Source organism: Clavelina lepadiformis, chromosome 6 (genome assembly GCF_947623445.1).
Source record: "Clavelina lepadiformis chromosome 6, kaClaLepa1.1, whole genome shotgun sequence".
NCBI lineage: Eukaryota > Metazoa > Chordata > Ascidiacea > Aplousobranchia > Clavelinidae > Clavelina > Clavelina lepadiformis.
Window position 1 is genome coordinate 2820386 of NC_135245.1, and position 24766 is coordinate 2845151.

Below are 24766 nucleotides of genomic sequence, written 5' to 3' on the forward strand. Positions count from 1 at the left end.
TCGAAACGACACCTGATCGAAACGACAGTTGATCGAACGACACTTTATCGAACCGACAGTTGATCGAATCGACTGTTGCTTCTCCCGCACACAGTCATAGCAAAACGTGGGGTACCGTTGCATTGTTTGCTGTAGAAAATTAAAATTTGGTGACTTTTCATTAAAAATGTTCAGCTATCTGTCCATGTTTGTTTGATAAAGTTGGATTTTGTAATTTTTGAGATATTGTGATAGTTATATAATTTTGCTCTCTTTCCGCATTGAAGCGTATTACTCATTTACGCACCAATAACTTGACTAACTATTCTTTTTCGTTCTCTTTTCACAGCGGGGGCGCGGCGTAACAAGAAGAATTTATAGAAATGTGTCACTGTTAGAATTGCATGACAGATGACTGCATTTCACCGAAAGCTGGTCATGCGGATAGTTGTATGTAGGCGGTTAAGTTAGAAGGAATGATGGATAAAAAGTTGGTTTCATAGTTATTTCAATTTTAAGAACATGATAAAGTTGGGTAGGGTTACACTATTGTAATAACCTTCTAGTTAAAGGTTCGCAATAAACCATGAAACTAGCGCGGAACTGGAAAAAAAATAAACCGTACGGTATGCATTGTCTTCAAGTGAAAGTTGAAAGCTAAGAGGTAAAATGGTCCTTAACGAGCGTTTTTTTCTTTCTTCAAAACACAGTAGAAGATCATATTCTTAATTACATCAGCGATTTACAATCGTTTAACATGAATATGACAACGCGCCCTCAGGATATTTGGTCGTAATTCAAAACGAAGTTCTTAAAATGGGAGCATGCTATAATATAGTATAGGGGGCATTTAAAGCATTCATATATAAAGTTCTTAAGTATTTCTTGTATTGCATGTACCAGTTATCGTGATGAATTGTTGCATTTACGATGTTAAACGAAACTTGGAATGGACAATCCATTTTATTTGGAAAAAGATAAAACTGAACATTAATAAATTAGGTCAATCACATAATTAAACTGAAAATTATTCATACTAGTCATTCAAATGTTTCAGGGTCGACGTTGCTAACACATTTCAAAATATTTTATTGAACTTCAGTTATAAATCCGACCAAGCTGCTACCAAAAAACACTCCACTGCAAAGCATATCAGATTAGAAATATGCTAGAAACCGACGTGTAACGAATTAATTTACTGCAATGAACACAAACATAAAACAACTTCCTGATAGTGACCGAGCCCCATTTGGTCTATATACAACGATCGTATATAATTATGAACTGGCGCCATCAAGCGACATTCAATATATCAATTTCGCAAACTTAAAATCAAACACAATAAAATAAAAAGATAAAGAAAAGGAACCATAAGCACAGGTGCGGTAACCTTAACAAATCTGCATTTGTTAGAGATCGGCATGGAATTTCTTGATAAGTTCATAGTTTACCGTATTTCATAGTTCCTGATGATTTCACCATATTTCTTTCCCATCGGGCACAAGACGAAAATGTGACGTAATGCGATGGTCATACAATGGTTACTTTAAACTCTGAAAAACTATGATTACCAATCAGGAAGCAGCAACATTGTGATGGCGGATGAATATTAAAATTTTTCAATCGTTTGTTGAATTTTTAAATAGGCCATTTCAGATTTTCCAATTAAGTGTTGATCGAGTTTGAAGATTAGAGGCTAGATTTTCGCTAGAGTAATGGAAAACACTCAAATCCTTACCCTTGAAACGTATATGTAGTTTGTTTCTTTAGCGACTTGTCATAATCTAAACCTTAATAGAACTGTGCGCTCCAGCAGGCAAACCCTAAAATCCACGTTTCAAAAGTCCTTAAAAAGACTTCTGGGCATTCTGGCATATTTGATATCAGTTTCGTTCGAGCGCTGGTAAATTTTCAGTACGAATGCTTTTGCGGGTGACAGCATATAGGCCTATAAAGTTTCTGTTTGAACTTTGAAAACGATTGAAGGGAATATTTTGGCACTCAGTTTGGAGCGAAAAGAACATGCAGCGGTACCGTTTGAAGGTTAAAAAAGATTATGTCGATAAAACAATTTTTATAATTGTAATGTGTTTGTAGATTTTTTAAACATAGTTCATTAATAATGCAATAAATGAATACATATGCTATGACTTTTCACATATTAACAGACTCGTTTTGGTTTATATCAACATAATTTATTAAAATTCCCAACCAACATAAATCAAATAAACTTAACCCGATTAATAAATAAATAAATGAATAAACTGCATAAAATATAAAATGGCTAGTGCAAAAATATTTTACAAAAAATACCAAAGACATTATAATGGCCAATAATCAATGAACTTCGACATTCGAAATGTGGATGATGGAAGGTTAAAGACAGAACTTCCAGAATTTTCTACTTGTAGAAAAAACATAAGTTGGATATCCAGTTTCTTGACCCTCTCCTCGGTTTTCTTCTGATGTTGATTTTGCAGCGTCATCTTTCTCAATGAGCGAGGGCCCTTGTGTCTGCGCTTTATTTTCCGGGCGTTGGTGGGAGACGATCTGGACATCGGTGAAGGAACACGAGATTTGACTGAACTATCTTGTTTGATGGCTGGTTGAAGTTCCGAAGTATCCTGTATAAAATGATAAGTAATGAATGGCTTCAATGCTAATAAATTAAATTTATGATCTAACTAATATAATCGAAGTTATTGTTGTTCATGAAACTTATTTAAAAGATAGAAAATAAATCTATCACTTATCAATAAAACTTTTATGTGGTTTAGAAGAAAATTATTTTTGGTACTCACCATATCGGCCATTGGCTCGGTTTTGAAGTTCACTTTTAAATCGGATTGGCAGAATTCTTTCACCAAATGCAGATATAGCTTATAGAAACAAAATGACAACAGATGTAAAGAATACTTCAATTAATTAATAAGTTCACAGCAAAAACATATTACAAAAGCATTCATAGTCTGACAATATTGTTTCAACAGTTAGATGACGTGTGAGCTGGTATCTGATTTTGTCACTGCGGCTGAATCTTTCCTAATCAAAAAAATCAGCGGTCAAAAGCAGTAACGCACATAGGACACACGCGGAAACAACAATCTGAATCCACTGTCACTGGATGTGTTTTATTGGTGAAACAGACTCAACTAAAGCTTTTAAACCTTTCGGAAAACCAAATTATGCGTTTAAACTACCTGTTTCTATAAAAATATTTTCAAAGTTTATGAATTTAAATTTAAACCTAAATTTCGTAATTTCGACCCCTATACGCAAGTCGCGACATCTTCTAGCCTGTCAGTTGCTCCTGTAGTGGTTAGTGCTGAACACCATGAGACACGTGTTCTACTGTGGTTTTTGGAATTGAGCTGCGCTTTTAAAGAAAATGTACAGGTCTGGAGAAATTTTCCTTAAAGATTTTGCAATGATCAAGCTTTCTAATTGATAAACAGAAGATATAATTTCCTTTGCTTACCGCTGCCTTGTGTAAGCGCAATCTTACTATGCCATGATTGACAGGTGGATGAAAACGTTTTGGAACTTGATTAGATCATGTTATATCGAAAGGGGCAGATATAAATTTACGTTGGGATAGAGAAGAGCTCTAAACCGTGATTGTGCTTATTTTATCAGGTTTAAATTAAAGAATAGCTGTTACATTTGGCCGAATTTTTCGCTTGGGACCTGTTACAATTCTAAAGGTTATTCATCAAAACATGTTGGGTGTATATTGATTATGTAATTTTATCTATGTGCAAGGGCACAAATGCAATTTTGGTTGATGCTTTTATTTCATTTGGCGTTACACAAGCATTAACTCTTGCATTATTTTCGCTAATTCATTTTTGTTTGCTGTATTCATATACCGCTACGTGTGGAATCATACACTCCCAACTCCCAATCATTCATCTAAATCTCAAACACAAAATACAATTAGGAAACCATGGGATAAAATAAAAAGGCTACTAAAGATTCATAGTTACTAATATGCAGAAAGCTCTTTATTGGCTGACTTTTAAAGTGAGAGGCACGTCCAAAATCAAGTCGGTCTTAAATCGAAGAGTTGATGTCAGTAAATATACTGGTGAAAGAATTTTTAATAGTATGTAGTAGTTAGGCAATAATTGCAATAAGTAAGTGGCAAAAACACAAACTCATCGCTTATGACCAAGATGGCGATTGTTATTACATCACAATAACAAAAAACAATAGAAATGATTTAGGTGTCTGAATAAAGTATGAATAGAATGTTTCCTGTGACAGAAAAGTAACGAATAATAGAAAATATTTTGCGTTAACTAAGCCTAAACTAGCTTACCGTTGGTGTATTTGGACTAGTTAATGTAAAGGCCAATCTAGAGAGCAGTTCAGTTTTAGCTGTTTGCTCTAACTGTATTAAAAACAAGAACACTTTGTCAGTTTATGTGCTGTCGTCTGTGACATTCCTGTGCTGAATATAAGCATTACTTGCTAATAATCACCTACCTATGGACATGTATTCCATCGAAAACGCGTTACCTTGCTTGCCGTAGCTAATATAGACCTAATTTAATATAATTATTGCTAAAGTTGTATGGCAAACTTGGCCACCTAACATGACAGAGACGGCGGTTATTATGACGTCACAATTTATAAACCATATGCTTGTTGACTGGGGTAAAGTCAGTCAATAAAGAGCTTTCTGCATATTATTAACTATGGTTCTTAGGCCTTTTAATTTTATCCCATGTTTTCCTAATTGTGTTTCGTGTTTGAGATTTAGATGAATGATTGGGAATTGGGAGTTGGGAGTGCTCGATTCCACCCGTAATGATATTTGAATACAGCAAACAAAAATGAATTAGCGAAAATAATGCAAGAGTTGATGATTGTGTAACGCCGAATGATATCAAAGCAACAACCAAAATTGCATTTATGCCCTTGCACATAGATAAAATTACAAAATCCATAAACAGCCAAAATGTTTTGACAAATAGCTTTTAGAATTGTAACAGGTCCCAAGCGAAAAAGTTCGGCCAAATGTAACAGATATTCTTTAATTGAAATCTGATAAGATAAAAGTGCAATCAGGGTTTAGAGCTCTTCACCAGCCTAACGTAAATTTTTATCTGGCCCTTTCGATATAACATGATCTAATCAAGTTCCAAAACGTTTTTATCCACCTGTCAATCATGGCATAGTAAGATTGCGCTTACACAAGGCAGCGGTAAGCAAAGGAAATTATATCTTCTGTTTATCAATTAGAAAGCTTGATCATTGCAAAATCGTTAAGGAAAAATCTCCAGACCTGTACATTTTCTTTAAAAGCGCAGCACAACTCCAAAAACCACAGCAGAACATGTGTCTCATGGTGTTCAGCACTAACCACTACAGGAGCAACTGACAGGCCAAAAGATGTCGCGACATGCGTAGGGGTGGAAAGTACAAAATTTAGGTTCAAATTTAAATTCGTAAACTTAGAAAAATAATATTTTTATAGAAACATGTAGTTTAAACGCATAATTTGGTTTTCCGAAAGGTTTAAAAGCTATTAGTTGAGTCTGTATCACCAATAAAACACATCCAGTGACAGTGGATTCAGATTGTTGTTTCCGCGTGTGTCCTATGTGCGTTACTGCTTTTGACCGCTGATTTTTTTGATTAGGAAAGATTCAGCAGCAGTGACGAAATCAGAAACCAGCTCACACGTCATCTAACTGTTGAAACAATATTGTCAGACTAGGAATGCTTTTGTAATTTGCTTTTGCAGTGAACTTTTTAATTAGTTGAAGTATTCTTTACAGCTGTTGTCATTTTGTTTCTATAAGCTATATCTGCATTTGGTGAAAGAATTCTGCCAATCCGATTTAAAAATGAACTTCAAAACCGAGCCAATGGCCGATATGGTGAGTACCAAAAATAATTTTCTTCTAAACCACATAAAAGTTTTATTGATAAGTGATAGATTTATTTTCTATCTTTTAAATAAATTTCTTGAACAACAATAACTTCGATTATAATAGTTAGATCATAAATTTAATTTATTAGCATTGAAGCCGTTCATTACTTTTCATTTTTTACAGGATACTTCAGAACTTCAACCAGCCATCAAACAAGATAGTTCAGTGAAATCTCGTGTTCCTTCACCGATGTCCAGATCGTCTCCCACCAACGCCCGGAAAATGAAGCGTAGAAACAAGCGAAGACACAAGGGCTCTCACTCATTGAGAAAGATGACGCTGAAAAATCAACATCAGAAGAAAACCGAGGAGAGGGTCAAGAAACTGGATATCCAACTTATGTTTTTTCTACAAGTAGAAAATTCTGGAAGTTCTGTCTTTAACCTTCCATCATCCACATTTCGAATGTCGAAGTTCATTGATTATTGGCCATTATAATGTCTTTGGTATTTTTTGTAAAATATTTTTGCACTAAACTTTTTATGTTTGATGCAGTTTATTCATTTATTTATTTATTAATCGGGTTGAGTTTATTTGATTTATGTTGGTTGGGAGTTTTAATAAATTATGTTGATATAAACAAAAACGAGTCTGTTAATATGTGAAAAGTCATAGCACATGTATTTATTTATTGCATTATTACTGAACTATGTTTAAAAAATCTACAAACACATTACAATTATAAAAATTGTTTTATCGACATAATCTTTTTTAACCTTCAAGCGGTACCGCTGCATATTCTTTTCGCTCCAAACTGAGTGCCAAAATAATCCCTTCAATCGTTTTCAAAGTTCAAACAGAAACTTTATAGGCCTATATGCTGTCACCAGCAAAAGCATTCGTACTGAAAATTTACCAGCGCTCGAACGAAACTAATATCAAATATGCCAGAATGCCCAGAAGTCTTTTTAAGGACTTTTGAAACGTGGATTTTAGGGTTTGCCTCCTGGAGTGCACAGTTCTATTAAGGTTTAGATTATGACAAGTCGCTAAAGAAACAAACTACATACACGTTTCAACGGTAAAGATTTGATTGTTTTCCATTACTCTAGCGAAAATCTAGCCTCTAATCTTCAAACTCGAAACTTAAGTGCATAATCTTAACTGGCCTATTTAAAAATTCAAAAAACGAATAAAAAACTTTAATATTCATCCGCCATCACAATGTTGCTGCTTCCTGATTGGTAATCCTAGTTTTTCAAAGTTTGACGTAACCATTGTATGACCATCACATTACGTCACATTTTCGTCACGTGCCCCAAGGGAAAGAAATATGGTGAAATCATCAGGAACTATGAAATGCGGTAAATTATGAACTTATCAAGACATTTCATGCCGATCTCTAATTATTGCAGATTTGTTAAGGTTGCCGCACCTGTGGGTAAGGTTCCTTTTCTTTATCATTTTATTTTATTGTGTTTGATTTTAATTTTGCGAAATTGGTATATCTAGGCCAAATGGGGCTCGTTCCTTATCAGGAAGGCGTTGTATGTTTGTGTTCATTGCAGTAAATTAATTCGTTACACGTCGATTTCTAGCATATTTCTAATCTGATATGCTTTGCAGTGGTGTGTTCTTTGGTATCAGCTTGGTCAGATTTATAACTCAAGTTCAATAAAATATTTTGAAATGTGTTAGCAACGTCGACCCTGAAACATTTGAATGACTGCTTTGAATAATTTTCAGTTTAATTAAGTGATTGACCTAATTTATTAATGTTCAGTTTTATCTTTTTCCAAATAAAATGGATTGTCCATTCCAAGTTTCGTTTAACATCGTAAATGCAACAATTCATCACGATAACTGGTATATACAATACAAGAAATACTTGAGAACTTTATATATGAATGCTTTAAATGCCCCCTATACTATATTATAGCATGCTCCCATTTTAAGAACTTCGTTTTGAATTACGACCAAATATGCTGAGGGCGCGTTGTCATATTCATGTTAAATGAGTGCAAATGGCTGATATAATCAAGAATATGATCTTCTACTGTGTTTTGAAGAAAGAAAAAAACGCACGTTTGATCCATTTTACCTCTTAGCTTTCTACTTTCACTTGAAGATAATGCATACCGTACCGTTTATTTTTCGCCAGTTCCGCGCTATTTTCATGGTTTCTTGTGAACCTTACAAGTTAAAAGTTATAACAATAGTGTAACCCCACCCAACTTTATCATGTTCTTAAAATTGAAATAACTATGAAACCAACTTTTGTCCACCATTCCTTCTAATTTAACCGCCTATATACAACTATCCGCATGACCAGCTTTCGGTGAAATGCAGTCATCTGTCATGCAATTCTTAGTTTCTTTTCCATATAAACTAGCAGATTCTATTTTCCGAGCGACCTATAGGGAATTCACTGCGAGAGCGTTGGGACATGCATAATTACAGCATTTTTGGCCGATTCTCCTTTTTTAAGTATTGTCTGTTCGGTTCTATTTGCTTATGGTTCTATTATCTAGTACGTGGCAAGTACAGCTTTATTCCTTATCTTTGTACAATGCAACTCGACCTAACCAAGTGCGAAAACAATTTTACCAACTTGGCAATAATCGCACCTTCTGTTTACCAACTTGACTTGAAGCTTGGTCGGTGCGAAAACTTTAACAAAAAACAAGAGAAGTCTGCTGAAAAGCAACAGAATTAAAATCGCGTTTTACAGTCTTCAGCTTGAAAAAATGCAGTAACTATCAGGAGAAACTAACCGACTAAAGTCACTTTAGTTGTAACTTGTAACAAGAATGATGTTCTGATCTAAGTGTAGTTTTAGGAGAGCTTTAGAGTGCAAAGCCTTATACGTGTAAATACAATAACGTTTAGCGAATTTTAACGTATACATATGCCTAACTTGACGTGCTGTATAACTGGCGAAAAATCGAGTTTTGTCGTGCAGTGAAATGTTAACATCGCAATTAATTTTTTTAGAAATAAATCAGGTAGCACGTGAACTTTGAATTAAGGAAAGGTGTCTAACCTAAAACATAGCACAAGTTAAGATGATTTGGTCTGTTTCAACACCTATAAATAATAAAACACAGCCAATGACAGTGGTTGCAGATTATTGTATCAGTAAGCCTTACCTTTAAGTACGGGTTTCTTTTGTGTTTCCTAATCAATAGTCATCTCATAGGATACATAATCACTGAAACATAGGAAAACAATTGCTCAAAAGTTAGGAACCTTTGAGCAAGATTTTTGTTTCAGATTTCTTTATTGACTGAGACATCGCTTTGCAGGTGATGACAATTTGTTAGTGATATATTTTAAATGTTGAACAACTTTACAATATCGTGTTTGAAATAATATATTCATGGTTGAAAAAACAAAATTTCAACAATGTCTGTTGCCGTAACTTGTTTAACAAATTAACTTTATGGCACGATGCGAACTTATTGGCGACTAAAATGTTGTGATTTTAAAATATTCTGTTGCTTTACTTGCAAATTAAAATTATTCATTTTAACTGGTTATGATTGTTTAACAGAGTGTTTCGGACTTGCAACGGCTCGAGCAAAACCTCAGCACTTGGTTCCATATGCAAGATCGACAGACAAACATGGCAGCAGCCCCACTTGGCCTGGGACGACCATCCATGTGCTTCAACCCCAACTTGGTGTACACTAAAGCTACAAAACTGTTATCAGAAAGACATTCAAAAGCGAATTTTGATTGTCCTGCTCCAAGAAAGCGTCTTGGCAAGGTTCTCAAGCCGCTCGCGCCCAAAGCAGAAGTTAACGGTGACAACCCGAAGTTTGTGACACTTACAGATTTATTGGATGGAAAGAACATTAACACGGATCCGAAGTCTCAACGACGTCCGTTTCTCCGTCCGCTTGTCACCATCAGCCGTTCCGCTAGAAAAAATATTCGTAAAACCGGCAAGAAAGATGTTCCAAAGAAGTCTTTGTCCACGTGCGAATCTTCCTCTTCAATGATTTTTTCTTCTCTACCCCTAGCTCCTTCGACGCCATTGTTTGTGGCCAAGTCACACCCTCGGTGCAAGCTGCAAAAAGCGGTAAAAAACAGATTGGAGAACAGGAGCTCTTCATCTGGAAGCCAGCTTGGATTGCCTAATATGGTTCACATGAAGGACAATGCTCAGCATGCGGCTTCCAAATCAACTTCTATCTCCTCCCCGATGAAGAAGCATCTTTTTAAGTGATCCTGATTTAGACCTCTCTGAACTTTGTTTAATTCTAAAAGTTATTTATCAAAACATTTTGGCTGTATATGAATTATGTAATTTTATCCATGTGCAAGGGCATAAACGCAATTTTGGTTGCTGCTTTGGATTCATTTGGCGTTGCGCAATCATCAACTCATGCATTATTTTTGCCAATTCATTTTTGTTTGCTGTATTCATACATCGCTACGTGTGGAATCAATTACTCGCAATCATTCATCTAAATCTCAAACACAGAATGCAATTAAGAAAACATGGGATTGAATAAAAAGTCTGTAAGAGTCATAATTACTAATTTGCAGAAAGCTCTGTATTGACTAACTTTTAAAGTGAGAGGTACGTCCAAAAACAAGTCGGCCTTAAATCGAAGAGTTGATGTCAGTTAATTTACTGGTGAATGAATTTTTAATCATATGAAGTGGTTAGGCCATAATTGCAATAAGTAAGTGGCAAAAATGCAAATTAATCGCTTATGACGAAGATCGCAATTCTTATTACATCAATATGATAGAAAAAAATATGAATGACTTAATAGGTGTTTGGATGAAGTCTGAATAGAATGTTTCCTGTGAATGACAAGTAAAGATTAATAGAAAATATTTTGAGTCAAGTAAGCCTAAACTAGCTTACCGTTGGTGTATTTGGACTGGTTAGTGTAAAAGCTAACCTAGAGTACAGTTCAGTGTCGGCTGTTGACTCTGACTGCGATAAAAGCAAGAATGGTTTATCAGTTTATGTGCTGTCGTCTGCGACATTCTTCTGCTAAATATAATTATTTTTTGCTAATAATCACCTACTTATGGACATGGATTCCATCGAAAACGCGTTAGCTGACTTACCATTCCTCATACAATTTATCCCAGTCAACAAGCATATGGTTTATACATTGTGACATCGTAGTGACCGTCGTCTCTGTCATATTAGGAGATTAAATTTGTCATACAATTTTAGCAATAATTGCTTAACCATTACATGTTATTAATATTCCTTTCACCAGCATACTAACTGACAACTAATCTTTGATTTAAATGCAAATCGTTTTTTGACTTGCCCCTCACATTAATGATATGATGTCAGAATAAAGTACAAAGCGAATTTTCAAAGATTTTAGACGTTTCTCCTTTTGGTGATTGATATAGTTGAATCAAAACTTTTGACGGCTTGCGATCTCCATCGTCACGAAAAAGTACAAAGGCTGGCACTTATCAAAAATAGAAACCGAAGTATTCAACAGCTTTGAATACAGAAAACACAGACGAATCGTCCAAAATATGCATCATTTGATGGGTAGTGCTCACTGCTTACTTGTGCATTGAATGCAAAAACGACAATTACACTTATAGGGTTGATAATTAATACGCGACACAAACAAATCCAATCACTTCCAATATATGTTTTGCAAAATTAACAACTTTAGGAGCCGCTGAAACTGTATCTACTTCCAAGCAGTAAATTGTAATCTTAAATATAATGAATACTCATTAATTTGAATTCGAAAAAGATAATGTAACCAAGGTTCGTAGCGCTTTGTGGCAAATGCAACTTTATTCCTTATCTTGGTACAATGCAACTCGACCTAACCAAGTGCGAAAACTATTGTATCAACTTGGCAATAATCGCACCTTCTGTTTACCAACTTGACTTGAAGCTTGGTCGGTGCGGAAACTTTGACGAAAAACAAGAAAAGTCTGCTGAAAAGCAACAGAATTAAAATTGCGTCTTACAGTCTGATCTAAGTGTAGTTTTAGGAGAGCTACAAGTGTAAAACCTTATACGCGTAACTACAATGGTGTTTAGCGAATTTTAACGTGTATTAGCCTATAACTTGACGTGCAATATAACTGGCGAAAAACCGGATTCTGTCGTGCAGTGAAATGTTAATGCTACAAGTAAATTTTTTAGTAACAAATTAGGTAACACTAGAACTTCGAATTACGGAAAGACGTCTAGCCTAAAACATAGCACAAGTTAAGATGATTTGGTCATTTTCAACACTTTTAAATAATAAAACTCAGCCAATGACAGTGGTTGCAGGTTATTGTATCAGTAAGCCTTACCTTTAAGTACGGGTTTCTTTTGTGTTTCCCAATCAATAGTCATCTCATAGGATACATAATCACTGAAACATAGGAAAACAATTGCTCAAAAGTTAGTTACCTTTGAGCAAGATTTTTCTTGCAAACTTCCTTATTGATTGAGACATTGCTTTGCAGGTGATGACAATTTGTTAGTGATTTAATTTAAAGGTTGAATAGCTTTTTAATATCGTGTTTGAAATAATATATTCATGGTTGAAAATCAAAAAGTCACCAATATTTGTTGCCGTAACTTGTTTAACAAATTAACTTTATGACACGATGCGAATTTATTGGCGACTGCGATGTTGTGATTTTAATATATTCTACTGCTTTACTTGCAAATTAAAATTATTCATTTTTAACTAGTTATGATTGTTTAACAGAGTGTTTCGGACTTGCAACGGCTCGAGCAAAACCTCAGCACTTGGTTCCATATGCAAGATCGACAGACAAACATGGCAGCAGCCCCACTTGGCCTGGGACGACCATCCATGTGCTTTAAACCCAACTTGGCGTGCACCAAGGCTACAAAACTGTTATCAGAAAGACATTCAAAAGCGAATTTAGATTGTACTGCTCCAAGAAAGCGTCTTGGCAACGTTCTCAAGCCGCTCGCGCCCAAAGCAAAGGTTAACGGTGACAACCCGAAGTTTGTGAAACTTACAGATTTATTGGATGGAAAGAACATTTACACGGATCCGCAGTCTCAACGACGTCCGTTTCTCCGTCCGCGTGTCACCATCAGCCGTTCCGCTAGAAAAAATATTCGTAATACCGGCAAGAAAGATGTTCCTAAGATGTATTTGTCCAAGTGCCAATCTTCCTCTTCGATGATCTTTTCTCCTCTACCCCTAGCTCCTCCATCGCTACTGTTAGAGGCAAAGCCACATCTTCGGTGCAAGCTGCAAAAAGCGGTAAAAAACGGATTGGAGAACAGGAGCTCTTCATCAGGAAGCCAGCTTGGATTCCCTAATATGGTTCACAGGAAGGACAATGTTCAGAATGCGACTTCCAAATCAGTTTCTGTCGGCTCCCCGATAAAGAAGCATCGTTTTAAGCGATCCACATCCTTGTGGAAATCAGTTACTCTTCGAGAGCAACAGAAGAAATGCGAGGAAAGAGTCCGAGCTCTGCAAAGTCAGGCATACAATGAGTAGCTCTATGAGTCATACTCATACTCATACTATACAAATATCAGCTCTCCGATAAAGAAGCATCTTTTTAAGTGATCCTGATTTGGACCTCTCTGAACTTTGTTTAATTCTAAAGGTTATTTATCAAAGCATTTTGGCTGTATATGGATTTTGTAATTTTATGTATGTGCAAGAGCATAAATGCAATTTTGGTTGTTGCTTTGATTTCATTTGGCGTTACACAATCATCCGCTCATGCATTATTTTCGCCAATTCATGTTTGTTTGCTGTATTCATATATCGTTACGGGTGGAATCAATTACTCCCAATTCCCAATCATTCGTCTAAATTTCAAACACAAAGTAGAATTAGGAAAACATCGGATAAAATAAAAAGTCTTTTAAGAGTCATAGTTACTAATATGCTGCAGAAAGCTCTTTATTGACTAACTTTTTAAGTGAGAGGCGCGTCCAAAAACAAGTTGGCCATAAATGGAAGAGTTGATGTCAATAAATATGCTGGTGAAAGAATTTGTAATCATATAAAGTGGTTAGGTTATAATAGCAATAAGTAAGTGGCAAAAACGCAAAGTAATCGCTTATGACGATGATCGCAGTTCTTATTACATCACAATAATAGAAAAAAATAGGAATGACTTAGGTGTTTGGATCAAGTATGAATATAATGTTTTCTGTGACGGACAAGTAACGGGTAATAGGAAACATTTCGCGTTAAGTAAGCCTAAACTAGCTTACCGTTGGCGTATTTGTACTGGTTGAAGTAAATGCTAATCTAGAGTACAGTTCAGTGTCGGCTGTTGACTCCAACTGTGATAAAAGCAAGAATACTTTATCAGTTTATGTGCTGTCCTCTGTGACATTCTTGTGCTGAATTTAAAAATTATCGAAGTGTTATGCGGTAAAAAATGATGCGGAATAAGAAAATCTATAAAGCTTTAACGTGTATTTCTATAAGTTATTATATAGGTTGAAATATAACCTGTGAACGAAAAAACAATTGTACTCAACTCCAAATCTTACTTTTCATGTTATTACTGTGATCTACAAAAATAAATATATATGATAAAATACATAAATAATGCTATAAAAGATTGGGTAATTGTCCTTCGTTTACAACCGTTAAAACCTTCACAAGTCACATCGTGAAACAAATCCACATAATAATAAATCAAACAACGGCTTTCTCTTTGGTGATTGATATAATTGGATCAAAACGTTTGACGGCTTGCGATCTCCACCGTCACGAAAAAGTACAAAGGCTGGCACATATCAAAAATAGAAACCGAAGTATTCAACAGCTTTGAATACAGAAGACACAGACGATTCGTCCAAAATGTGCATCAGTTGATGGGTAGTGCTAACTGCTTACTTGTGAATTGAATCCAAAAACGACAATTACACTCACATGGTTGATCATACGCGACACAAACAAATCCAATCACTTCCAATATATGTTTTGCAAAGTTAACAACTTTTGTAGCCGATAAAAATGTAGCTATTTCTTAGCAGTAAAGTTTAATCTTAATTATTATGAATACTCATTATTTTGAAGTCGAAAAGGATGACGTAATCAAGGTTCGTAGCGCTTCGTGGCAAGTGCAACTTTATTCCTTATCTTGGTACAATGCAACTCGACCTAACCAAGTGCGAAAACAATTTTACCAACTTGGCAATAATCGCACCTTCTGTTTACCAACTTGACTTGAAGCTTGGTCGGTGCGAAAACTTTAACGGAAAAAAAGTCTGCTGAAAAGCAACAGAATTAAAATCCTGTTTTACAGTCTTCAGCTCGAACAAATGTAGTAATCAGGAGAAACTGTCAGACTAAACTCACTTTAGTTGTAACTTGTAACAAGAATGATGTTCGGATCTAAGTGTAGTTTTAGGAGACCTACAAGTATGAAGCCTTATACGTGTAACTACAATGGCGTTTAGTGAATTTTTATGTATATTGACCAAACTTGACATGCAGTATAATTGGCGAACAAATCGGATTCTGTCGCGCAGTGAAATGTTAACATCGCAATTAATTTTTTTAGAAACAATTCAGATAACACGTGAACTTTGATTTAAGGAAAGGCGTCTAGCCTAAAACATAGCACAAGTTAAGTTGATTTGGTCTTTTCCAACACTTATAAATAATAAATCACAGCCAATGACAGTGGTTGCAGGTTATTTTATCAGTAAGTGTTCCTTTTGTGTTTTCCAATCAATAGTCATCTCATATGATATAATAATCACTGAAACATAGGAAAACAATTGCTCAAAAGTTAGGTACCTTTGAGCAAGATTTTTGTTGCAAATTTCCTTATTGACTGATATACTGCTTTGCAGGTGTTGACAATCTGTTAGTGATTTATTTTTATTTTTGAATAACTTTCCTACGTCGTGTTTGAAGAAATATATTCATGATTAAAAAAACAAAAATTCAACGGAGAACCAGCGAAAAAATGGTGAGTAACTGACGACGAGGTTCTTGTTTGACCGCATGAAAACTCCAATAACGATTCAACGATTTTTCTTATTCATTTTACAGAACATTTTTGGATAGTCCCTTTAAAATAATCGTTCTTTGCTTTAAATTTTCAAGCTAACTACAACGTGTTACAATATTTTGCTTAGTTTATACTACCGCGACAAATATTTTTCAAGCCATCCAACATGTTATAATTAACACACACTTCCAATGTGCGCAAAATGCATGATGAGCATGCTGGTATAGACCGAACGCCTAACTTGTCAGCATGCGCAAAATAGATTTTAACAAATTTTGAAATATGAAGCCGGCTGTGTAACCGGCAGTAAAACTTATGTTAACGTTAATTTAGTATTATTTTCTTACAGACTGTATCCGACTTGCAAGTCTCACAAAGGAAATCAGTCCGCAGGAAATTGCAAATGCAGGATTTGACGATAAACACAGCAGCCGCCGCAATAGGTCTTGGGAGGCCTTCAATGTGTTTTACTCCGGACATCTCTAGCATCAATGCTACCAAGTCGGTGCTGGACAGCCGATTAAATCCGCGTTCGAATGTCAACTCTTCTCCAAACCGCTCCCCCACGAATAAGCGAAATTTCAAACGAGCTGGCTCTTTGCGGAAAGCTGTCACTAGACGAGAATATCTTAAAAAGTTGGAGCAGAGCGAACAACTGATGAAAATCCAGGTCGAACTTCTTCGCAGAATGAAACTTATTGAGAATCTTCCGTATCCTACCAACAAACAAATATCAAAATGTCCTTTTACTTAAATTATTATCCGCATACAGTTTATTTATACTTTTATTTCGGGATTTATTTTGTTCAAGATCTGAGTTATATGTTTCGCGTCAGTAATATATTTTGTTTTCTCGTGTTTAGTTTAGTGTTTTATTTCGGCCACTTCGCTTTTTTAATAAAAAACTTATAAACATAAACCGAAGTGATGCGAAGAGTCAATGTGACCTCAATAGCACACTTGATGAGTGCAAGTAAACGGAATGCAAGGAACGATCTTGCGCAAGTCAGTTAACCTTTTATTTGTATATACATCAACCGCTTTGCGTTGCTGTAATTTATCACTCGCCACTAAAAACAGTCTTTTTATTAAATTATAAACTATTTTGGCAACGCAAAATTATCAAAGAGACCCGTAGATGATAGGACCAAAAAGCTCATCAAAGGCCGGTTAATTTACAACTACTGCAATTGTGAATGTCTTAATACAGTTAATAGACACTCGCAATGATTTCCATTCGAGCTCATTCACAAAACAGGGGCAACTAGAACAAAGCGGCCGTTTTATAGTTGAAAGACACTGGGTGACTGTTTTTTCCCGAAGCAATTCACACAAATAACAATAATAGCTAAATCAAGTCTGCATATGAGGAAAGTTATCCATGGCATCTTAGAAAAACCGCTCTCGCTCAAAGGTTTTAAAGGTTCGACTTTTGCGCTTTTCTTAAATTTCTTCAACTACTCAACGATATCCGTATTTTGATTGAGATTAAATTCAAACTCAAGAACTGTTTCAATCCCGTCTGAACAAGATACTCAAAGATAGGCGACAAAGATTTTACCGAATATATACAAATACAGCAAACTAAAATAAATTGATTAAATATGCATCAATTGAATGATAATAATGCTCAGTGTAATGAACGCATCAAAAACAATTGCATTAATGTCTCTCTTTATGCACATTATCACAAAATCGATAAATGTTTTGCAAATTTAACATCTTTTTGTAGCCGGTGGAAATGTAGCAGAATCCAAGCGGTAAAGTTCACGCCTGATACCAGAAAGATTCGTTGTCAGGGGATTGAAAAGAAAAGTACAACGACGGTTTGAAGCTTTTTGCAGGTGCAAATTTATTTCTAATCTCGGATGTCAACGTAAGACGATTTCATGAAGTACGAAAACCAATTATCGTATAACACGGCGCTTTCGCAAAGGTAACACGGTGGCAAGGAAAATGCGAACGTTGTCATTATAATTGTTTACCAAATTGAAGCTTGGGTGATGCAAAAACCTTTTACGATTGTTTAGTGATAATCGATGCGTATAAAACTATACTGACAAGTAGAAGAAATGATTGTGCATCAACGCAAGTAAGCGGCATGGTATGATAACCTTTATCCTTGGAATGAGGAAAGTCTTTACAAGACTTAAACGTAACGATGATTCCACATCACTTGAGCCTCGGCTACCGAGCTTGCCTTTGTGTAAGTTCTGATTTTCACAATTTTTTTGCTCGAATTTAGAATTGCTAACCACTCGATTACTGAGCCGAGGATGATGTTGTTCCAAATTGCGGTTTTAGTAACATTAAAACACCAGACTACAATCGCCAATCAACTTACAGCATCTTGGTTTTCGCATTCATCGTTGTCCAAGTCGAGCGACAAAGACGCTTTCAAGTTTATTGTATAACGCTTGTAAGACGTTGACGTCCGTTAGTGGTCGCTATCAGCAAACTTGCGCAGAGACTAAATTCGCAGAAACTTTTTTAACTTGTCGGGAAAACGATGAATTGCTGCAGTTGTAATGCGTCGAAAGAATGATTGAAAGCAGCCCTCGAAAGTAAGCCGCAGAAACGATGACACTGAAAACTTAACAACTGCCGAGAGCTTCTACAATCGAATCGATGCGGTGCCACAGCATTGTAGTCACCAAAAAGCCATCAGATACTTGAGTTACATGCTGATTTCGATTACTTTTGAGTTTCCACTCACCGCAAACACAGTTTTAGTCAGGGGTGTCCAAACTTTTTGGCCAAAGCGTCACATGCGATTTATGAATGATATCTGCGGGCCACTTGAATGTTTACTGCTAATTTCCAATTAAAACCATCACACCAAAATTCTAATCTTAGAAATACGAATTATCCTCTTTTACAATTATAAGAACAATAAACATACCAAGATATAGTAAATTTAACAAAGTTTTTACTACACGTCGACATTTCAATGTAAAGTTTGGCACTGTTTTTCTCAAACAAGTTTGGCAATATTTGGTGAGATGGACGATGTAGCAATGCAAAACGAGTTTTCCATATGACTGTCAGAAATTAGTAAACAAACAATAAATGCCAATTTCTCGGAATGTAAGTTTGCCATAAATTCAGTTGACAATATAAGTCATTTCGAAAAATACTGCGCGGACAACTCAGAACCTTCCCTCGGGCCACGGGTTGGACAACCTTGGTTTAAGTCATAACTAAGTAACAAATTTACGTTTTTTGCCATTTTGTGTATGATTGTATGGCAATACTTGCTTATAACCACTACATATTACTGTAATACAAATCCTTTCTCCGATTTATTTACTGATAATTACTTTTAAGTTTGAGAGCAATTTGTTTTTGGGCTTTCCTCTCATTCTAAACGATAACTTTTGATTAATAATTGGAATTGTCAAATTAACAAAATAAACAAAAAAACTTGAATATACGATAAAAGGTATTTTTTATCCTACTAAATGGTGATAGATAATAATTAATTAACTATATGATAAAATATTATTAGTTCTAATTCACTTTTGGATACTGCCTTTGTTTCAAACGACAATCGGCGATTACGTGTGGAAATGAGCGACAAAAAATCAGGTTATTCAACATGGCTACCACAAGACGCCCTCGGGATATTTTGTAGTAAACCTAATTTTAAGCGGCGGTTTTTAGCACCGAGTTCTTAGGCGCTCGCTGTACAAGAAGTAGAAATGTTGCTGTTACGAATTTATTCAAAGTGTGGAAGGACAAAACGTTTAAGTTGTGGCTATTTGGTTGGAAGTTGAAATACGTACGCTAAGAAACTGTCGAGTTGTTGTTGACAACATGTTTGAAAATAAATTAACCGATTTACTGTAGGAAAAAACAAAGCAGAAATGTTTGCAAATCATTGAGTCAAGGTTGCTTTCACCAACGTAAAATAAAACAGTAACTAAGGGAAATGGTAAAGCAATGGAACCTCGTGCACAGCAGATGCAGATTGCCATGGATTGCTTTGATAGCTACCATATTATTTTTCATCAAGTTTTTCAAGTCTAACGGGGCAACAATTGGGGAAATCAAGGAATTTGAAACGCGATATAAAGCCAATGAAGAAAAAAGTTTCATTTCCCAAAGAAATCAAAGCGAATTGTCCAAGAATGGAGACAGCAACATTACGCCACACTTTAGCACACATAAGGTGTCCCACAGTGAAGAACATTGTTGAAATAGACACTTAACAGCCTGTTGCTCTCAACAGAGCTTAACGTATAGCGTGAGCTTCAATCCTGTGGCATAAGGCCTTCGTGTTTATTATTTACTTAATTTGTTGCAGAAAATCAGCAGCTGCAGATCATTGCCAGACATCGCCTACATCAAAACACATAAGACTGACAGCAGCACTCTTCGTATCATCTTGGCAAGTTTAGCTCGAAAGCGCAGTCTTCCAGTGGTAGGTGATTACAGAACATTGCTGCTCAGTTTAAGCCTATCTGAAACTTAAATAAGCTGTGAAAACTTAAAACTCTATCATGAACGTCAACAACCAATCGTTACTTTTGTAAGCAAAAAAGTGATAATTTTAAAATGTTTTAATTAGTTATACTGTATGGTAGTTAAATGACAATCAAAACTGTTTTTTCTGGTAAGTGATTGATCTTAATAGGCGACAAGTAGTATACCGACATATTTCGGCGGATATCCAGGACATATGAATGAAGAGTTTTTCTTCAAGCGGTCAGGAGAAGATTTGGTTCCTGTTACTCCCGGAGATCATTTTGTAATCGTAGATCACTGCAGACTCAACGCAACTCTACTGAGGGAACTTATGAATAAAAACACAGTGTAAGTTAATGTTTGTTGATTGTGCGGGTCCGACCCTGGTATCGTGGCTGCCCATGCTGGCCATCAGTGGTTATGCTACAATATGTAAACTGACAGTAACACCGCATATGTCTTAACTTTTAGCATTGTCATACACAAACAAGAAGAATGTAACTTAGATTTGCCAAACCACTGCATTCTAGTTGCTGGATTTAAATTTGAGTTTAAATTAAATTAAATTTAAATTTGTTCCTGCAACTGAATAAAATTTGATAATGATAGGGGGTTGTGGTGTCTTAGAGCTAAAAATCTTAAGTCAGCGTTAAAGAAAAACTTTGCGGCCTTCACTTTTTTGGTTGATTTTGTACGGTATACACGCACATACAATATGCGCATCTAGGACACTTTCCGGTTGAGTTTATCATGCACAAATCAAGTCAAAAGAAGATATTTCGTGTTTGCTCAAAATCTCTTTTCAGTAGACGTTGGTAAGCTAAACTATTTCTACTTCGCTGGCGTTAGTTTCTCTCATTCCAATCTGCTTCTACTTACCTGTAAATTAAAAACCCTCTGAATTTTGGCAAATAATTAGCTTTTAATTCATGCATCGATTCCGTGGTCTAACAAAAGCTTAATCTGTTCATTGCCCGAAGCTTAATTGACGCGTGTTGCGTTTTATCTTCGGGCAGGTTGTTTTTTACTTCACCCTACAAAAATTTATTCTAGTTTTGCTTTTGAAATAAAATCCTCTACATTTTAACCCCAGGCGGTCAATTTCTGCTCAACAGCTTTTCAGCATTTGTGCTTTTTTCTCTGTCTTTGTCATCACGCTGTCTTTTTTGCCTGCAACATTGGAAATTTTGTAGAATTTTAAATATCTGTAAATTTTTAAGTACAACAAATCTTTGCAGATTAATATCCATTCTTCGTCAACCGTGGTACCAGTTCCAATCATCTTTCTACTACTATTATACGAGCTTTAGGAGCAGACGACCAAACATGAAGATAAGCTGCTTTCCCTATCCGTACATCGAGATCGCAAAAGGCAAGGATTATTCTCTCCTGGAGTACTTAAACTTGGCTTATGAAAACTTAAACGACTCAATACCTTGGTTTTTCAGGTAAGATGAAACCATAAACGTAGCCTATAACCTTGCACTTTGCGATGAAGCCTTTTTTGGTAAAATCTGTTGCGTTTGATGCCGTCATATTTTCAGGAGCAAGAACTACCAAGCGTTTGATCTTGGACTCGATCCGATGTTGGATGACGATGGGGAAATAAAGATCCAGGTGCAGAGACTCAGCTCCCAAATTGATTTCATGATGATAATGGAGTACAGGGAGGAATCCCTCATCTTGCTCAAAGTAAGAGGATTTTCTTCTTGTCATAATTGTTTTTATGTTTGCCATTTCTTGAGTATAAACAGATGTGCATGACCTTTTGAAAGGAACTGTTGTGCATGGACTGGAGCGATCTGTTAAAATTCGGACCGGGTCATACGTCATACACGTCCATCGACGTGGAGGCTTACCCTCAAATGTTGAAAAAGTTCAAAAAAATGTACAAGTTGGTAAGTCTTGTTTGAATATTTGTTTGCTTAAGTACATATTCTTTGTGCTGTTAACTTTAGCTCGTACGTGTGTCATCATCTTCTGTTTCTGAAGTGATTTGCTACTACTTTCCCTGTCTTCAGGACATCGCGCTGTATGAGCACTTTAACGCCACCTTCTGGCGAAGAGTGGAGCAGTACGGGAGAGGAAGAATGTACGATGACGTCATCACTCTACGCAATAAGAGAGACGAGAAAAGAGCGGAAAATGACTCAAGAAAATTGCTGGAAATTTCTCCGGTCACTTTAGGCCGCAGAAAAAGAAGTATCGATATACATCAGGAAATCTACGCATCAGTTCCCAAAACTTTATCGAAAGAATATAAGTTGAGCGTTCTTCGGAGCAAAATTGAACGTAACAGCCGGGGACTAACGAATCGACAAATATCTCGCCTTGCGAATTATATGACTGATAATCATGGCTGGTGCCCTTTATGAAATTAAACATTTAACATCACTGCTTATGGAACAAATGTATTATCTGCAATCATTAGCAGGTTTTGTTTTTGTTATTGATTTTATATTTTATCGATTTCTCACCCAAAATACAGTATTATAGTGTAAAATATATTGTAAGTTCGTCCGTTCTTGTTTGTATACCGAACATAGCGAATATTTACTTTTCAACTTCCCGAATTGCTTCAAGCATATGGCAAACATTTACACGTTGAACATGTGAATATTCGAAAGAAAATTTGTAATTATAGATGCTAACCGCTCCGCGAAAAAATAAGTAGTTAATCTAATGTTCATAGACTCTTTTAAGTTTCACTTATCTACAAAGCTACTGCGGTTTAAGATTAAAAATAGAGATAAAAGGAGTTTATGAAAGCAAATGGCAATAGCAAATATTAGCTAAAACCTTGTTAAATTGAATTTTCATGCTTTTTTGCGCCCTGGAAATCGTTTTCCGCTGTCAAATGCTGTTTGATCAAGTCAATATACAACTTTATCTGAAACACACACTTACCCAGAAAGAACCGGTTATTTTGAAACGATACAACACAGTACTGTAAATAGCTGCGGGCTAGCTTGACTCGCTATAGAGTGGTTAAAGTCATAATAAAAGACTTACTATCGCCGGCTTAACAAGAGAATTGTAAAATTCAGTATGTTGAGCGGCGACTAAATCAGGTTCAGTGATATAGCAACAAAGATTAAAATAAAAAGATAATTGAAACCAAAAAGTGGGCAGATTTGCAGCTCTCTAACATTTGTATGCCTGATGCGTATACATGATACACGCAGTTATATAAATGCTTCCAGATTTAGTTATTATGTTGGAACGTATTGATTTTCTAGGCGTAGGGAAAGAGGCTAAAAGTTAATTGTATAGTAACAAAATTTACACTTGATATTTTAAACAGGTAAAACTGACCGAAAAGATCGAAAAATAATATTTTTGCCCGCTCGTATTTGTTAACTAAAATTATATTTATTTATCCAATTTCTCCTTTTGTTTAAACCATAGTGTTATCTGTTAATTGCAGAAGGTGTTTATTAACAACTGGTTTATATTAGCGGTAAATTACTGCAGGTTAATATTCAATAAAATAGTTGTTAGGAATAAAAATAAACTTTGGAAATCCAAAGAATGTGAATATTGCACTTATGCAATGACAAGAGTACGTCGCAATGAAGCCAAATTTTAATTAAAGTATGATGATAAAACTAAGAAAATTTAAGCTGAACAAAGTGGGCTCTCTTTGTGCTTTCTTTCTATTTGCTGTTACCGTGGTTGGAATTTATATGAAAGATAAAGAAAAAAATTTCAAGCTGGTTAAGTACAAATCGGGAGAGAAAAACTATTTCGACTTTTCTCATAAAGATGAAAAGCGGAGCACAGTCTCGGAGATCATAAATGAAGTTGTACGTAAAAGAAAACTATTATTAGAAAATATTGCAAATGAATATTATTAAGATAATAACTTAATCTTTGTATTATGAGATGCTACTTTTGATCAATATTTATTTCATTTCGCGATCTCGTAGTATTTATTTGCAGCAAAAAATACTGTTTTCATATTATATGAACAGGCGGAGGATGGCGCCCAAACTAACAAGGCCGATACGACGGCGTCAAAGTCTCCATCCAAGTGTAAGCCTCACCTTCAATTTGCCTACATTAAGACGCATAAAACCGGTAGCAGCGCAGTTCGGAATGTCGTTCAGCCTTACACAGCGAAGCACAATTTACGCGTGGTAGGTTACGTATGGTTCACTTTGCTCCCAGCTGAGTCAGTTTATTGCACTCTTTCCAAACACTTAGCCTACTTCTTTTCGCTGTAACTTTTGGTTTCTAAAACATTTCGTACAGGCTACGAGCGGGATAAAGAATTATTTCGGCGGATATCCGGGACGTGTGAGAAGTGAATTTATACTCAAATACACTTCCGAAGGCCTAGTCCCGTTTACTAAAGACGATTCTTACATAATATTAAGTCACTGTCAGTCACCGTCACCAGCTGAGTCAGTTTATTGCACTCTTTCCAAACACTTAGCCTACTTCTTTTCGCTGTAACT

General features: G+C 35.7%; 3 protein-coding genes across 3 annotated transcripts; all 3 read left to right on the forward strand.

Moving 5' to 3' along the window:
- Positions 1-15679: 15679 nt before the first annotated feature.
- Positions 15680-16655, forward strand: LOC143462756 (uncharacterized). Its single transcript, XM_076961016.1, has 2 exons — positions 15680-15797; positions 16189-16655. Exons 1-2 carry the CDS (start codon positions 15753-15755, stop codon positions 16591-16593), a joined length of 450 nt encoding a protein of 149 aa, XP_076817131.1. The 5' UTR covers positions 15680-15752; the 3' UTR covers positions 16594-16655.
- Positions 16656-19493: 2838 nt separating this feature from the next.
- LOC143463291 (galactosylceramide sulfotransferase-like) lies at positions 19494-22951 on the forward strand. The gene is made up of 7 exons (XM_076961735.1): positions 19494-20010; positions 20146-20262; positions 20476-20654; positions 21545-21754; positions 21851-21998; positions 22082-22204; positions 22328-22951. The coding sequence occupies exons 1-7, from the start codon at positions 19771-19773 to the stop codon at positions 22679-22681; spliced, it is 1371 nt and encodes a 456-aa protein (XP_076817850.1). The 5' UTR covers positions 19494-19770; the 3' UTR covers positions 22682-22951.
- A 397-nt stretch (positions 22952-23348) lies between these two features.
- On the forward strand, positions 23349-24764 carry LOC143462100 (uncharacterized). Its single transcript, XM_076960142.1, has 3 exons — positions 23349-24112; positions 24281-24445; positions 24561-24764. Exons 1-3 carry the CDS (start codon positions 23903-23905, stop codon positions 24762-24764), a joined length of 579 nt encoding a protein of 192 aa, XP_076816257.1. The 5' UTR covers positions 23349-23902.
- Positions 24765-24766: the final 2 nt, after the last annotated feature.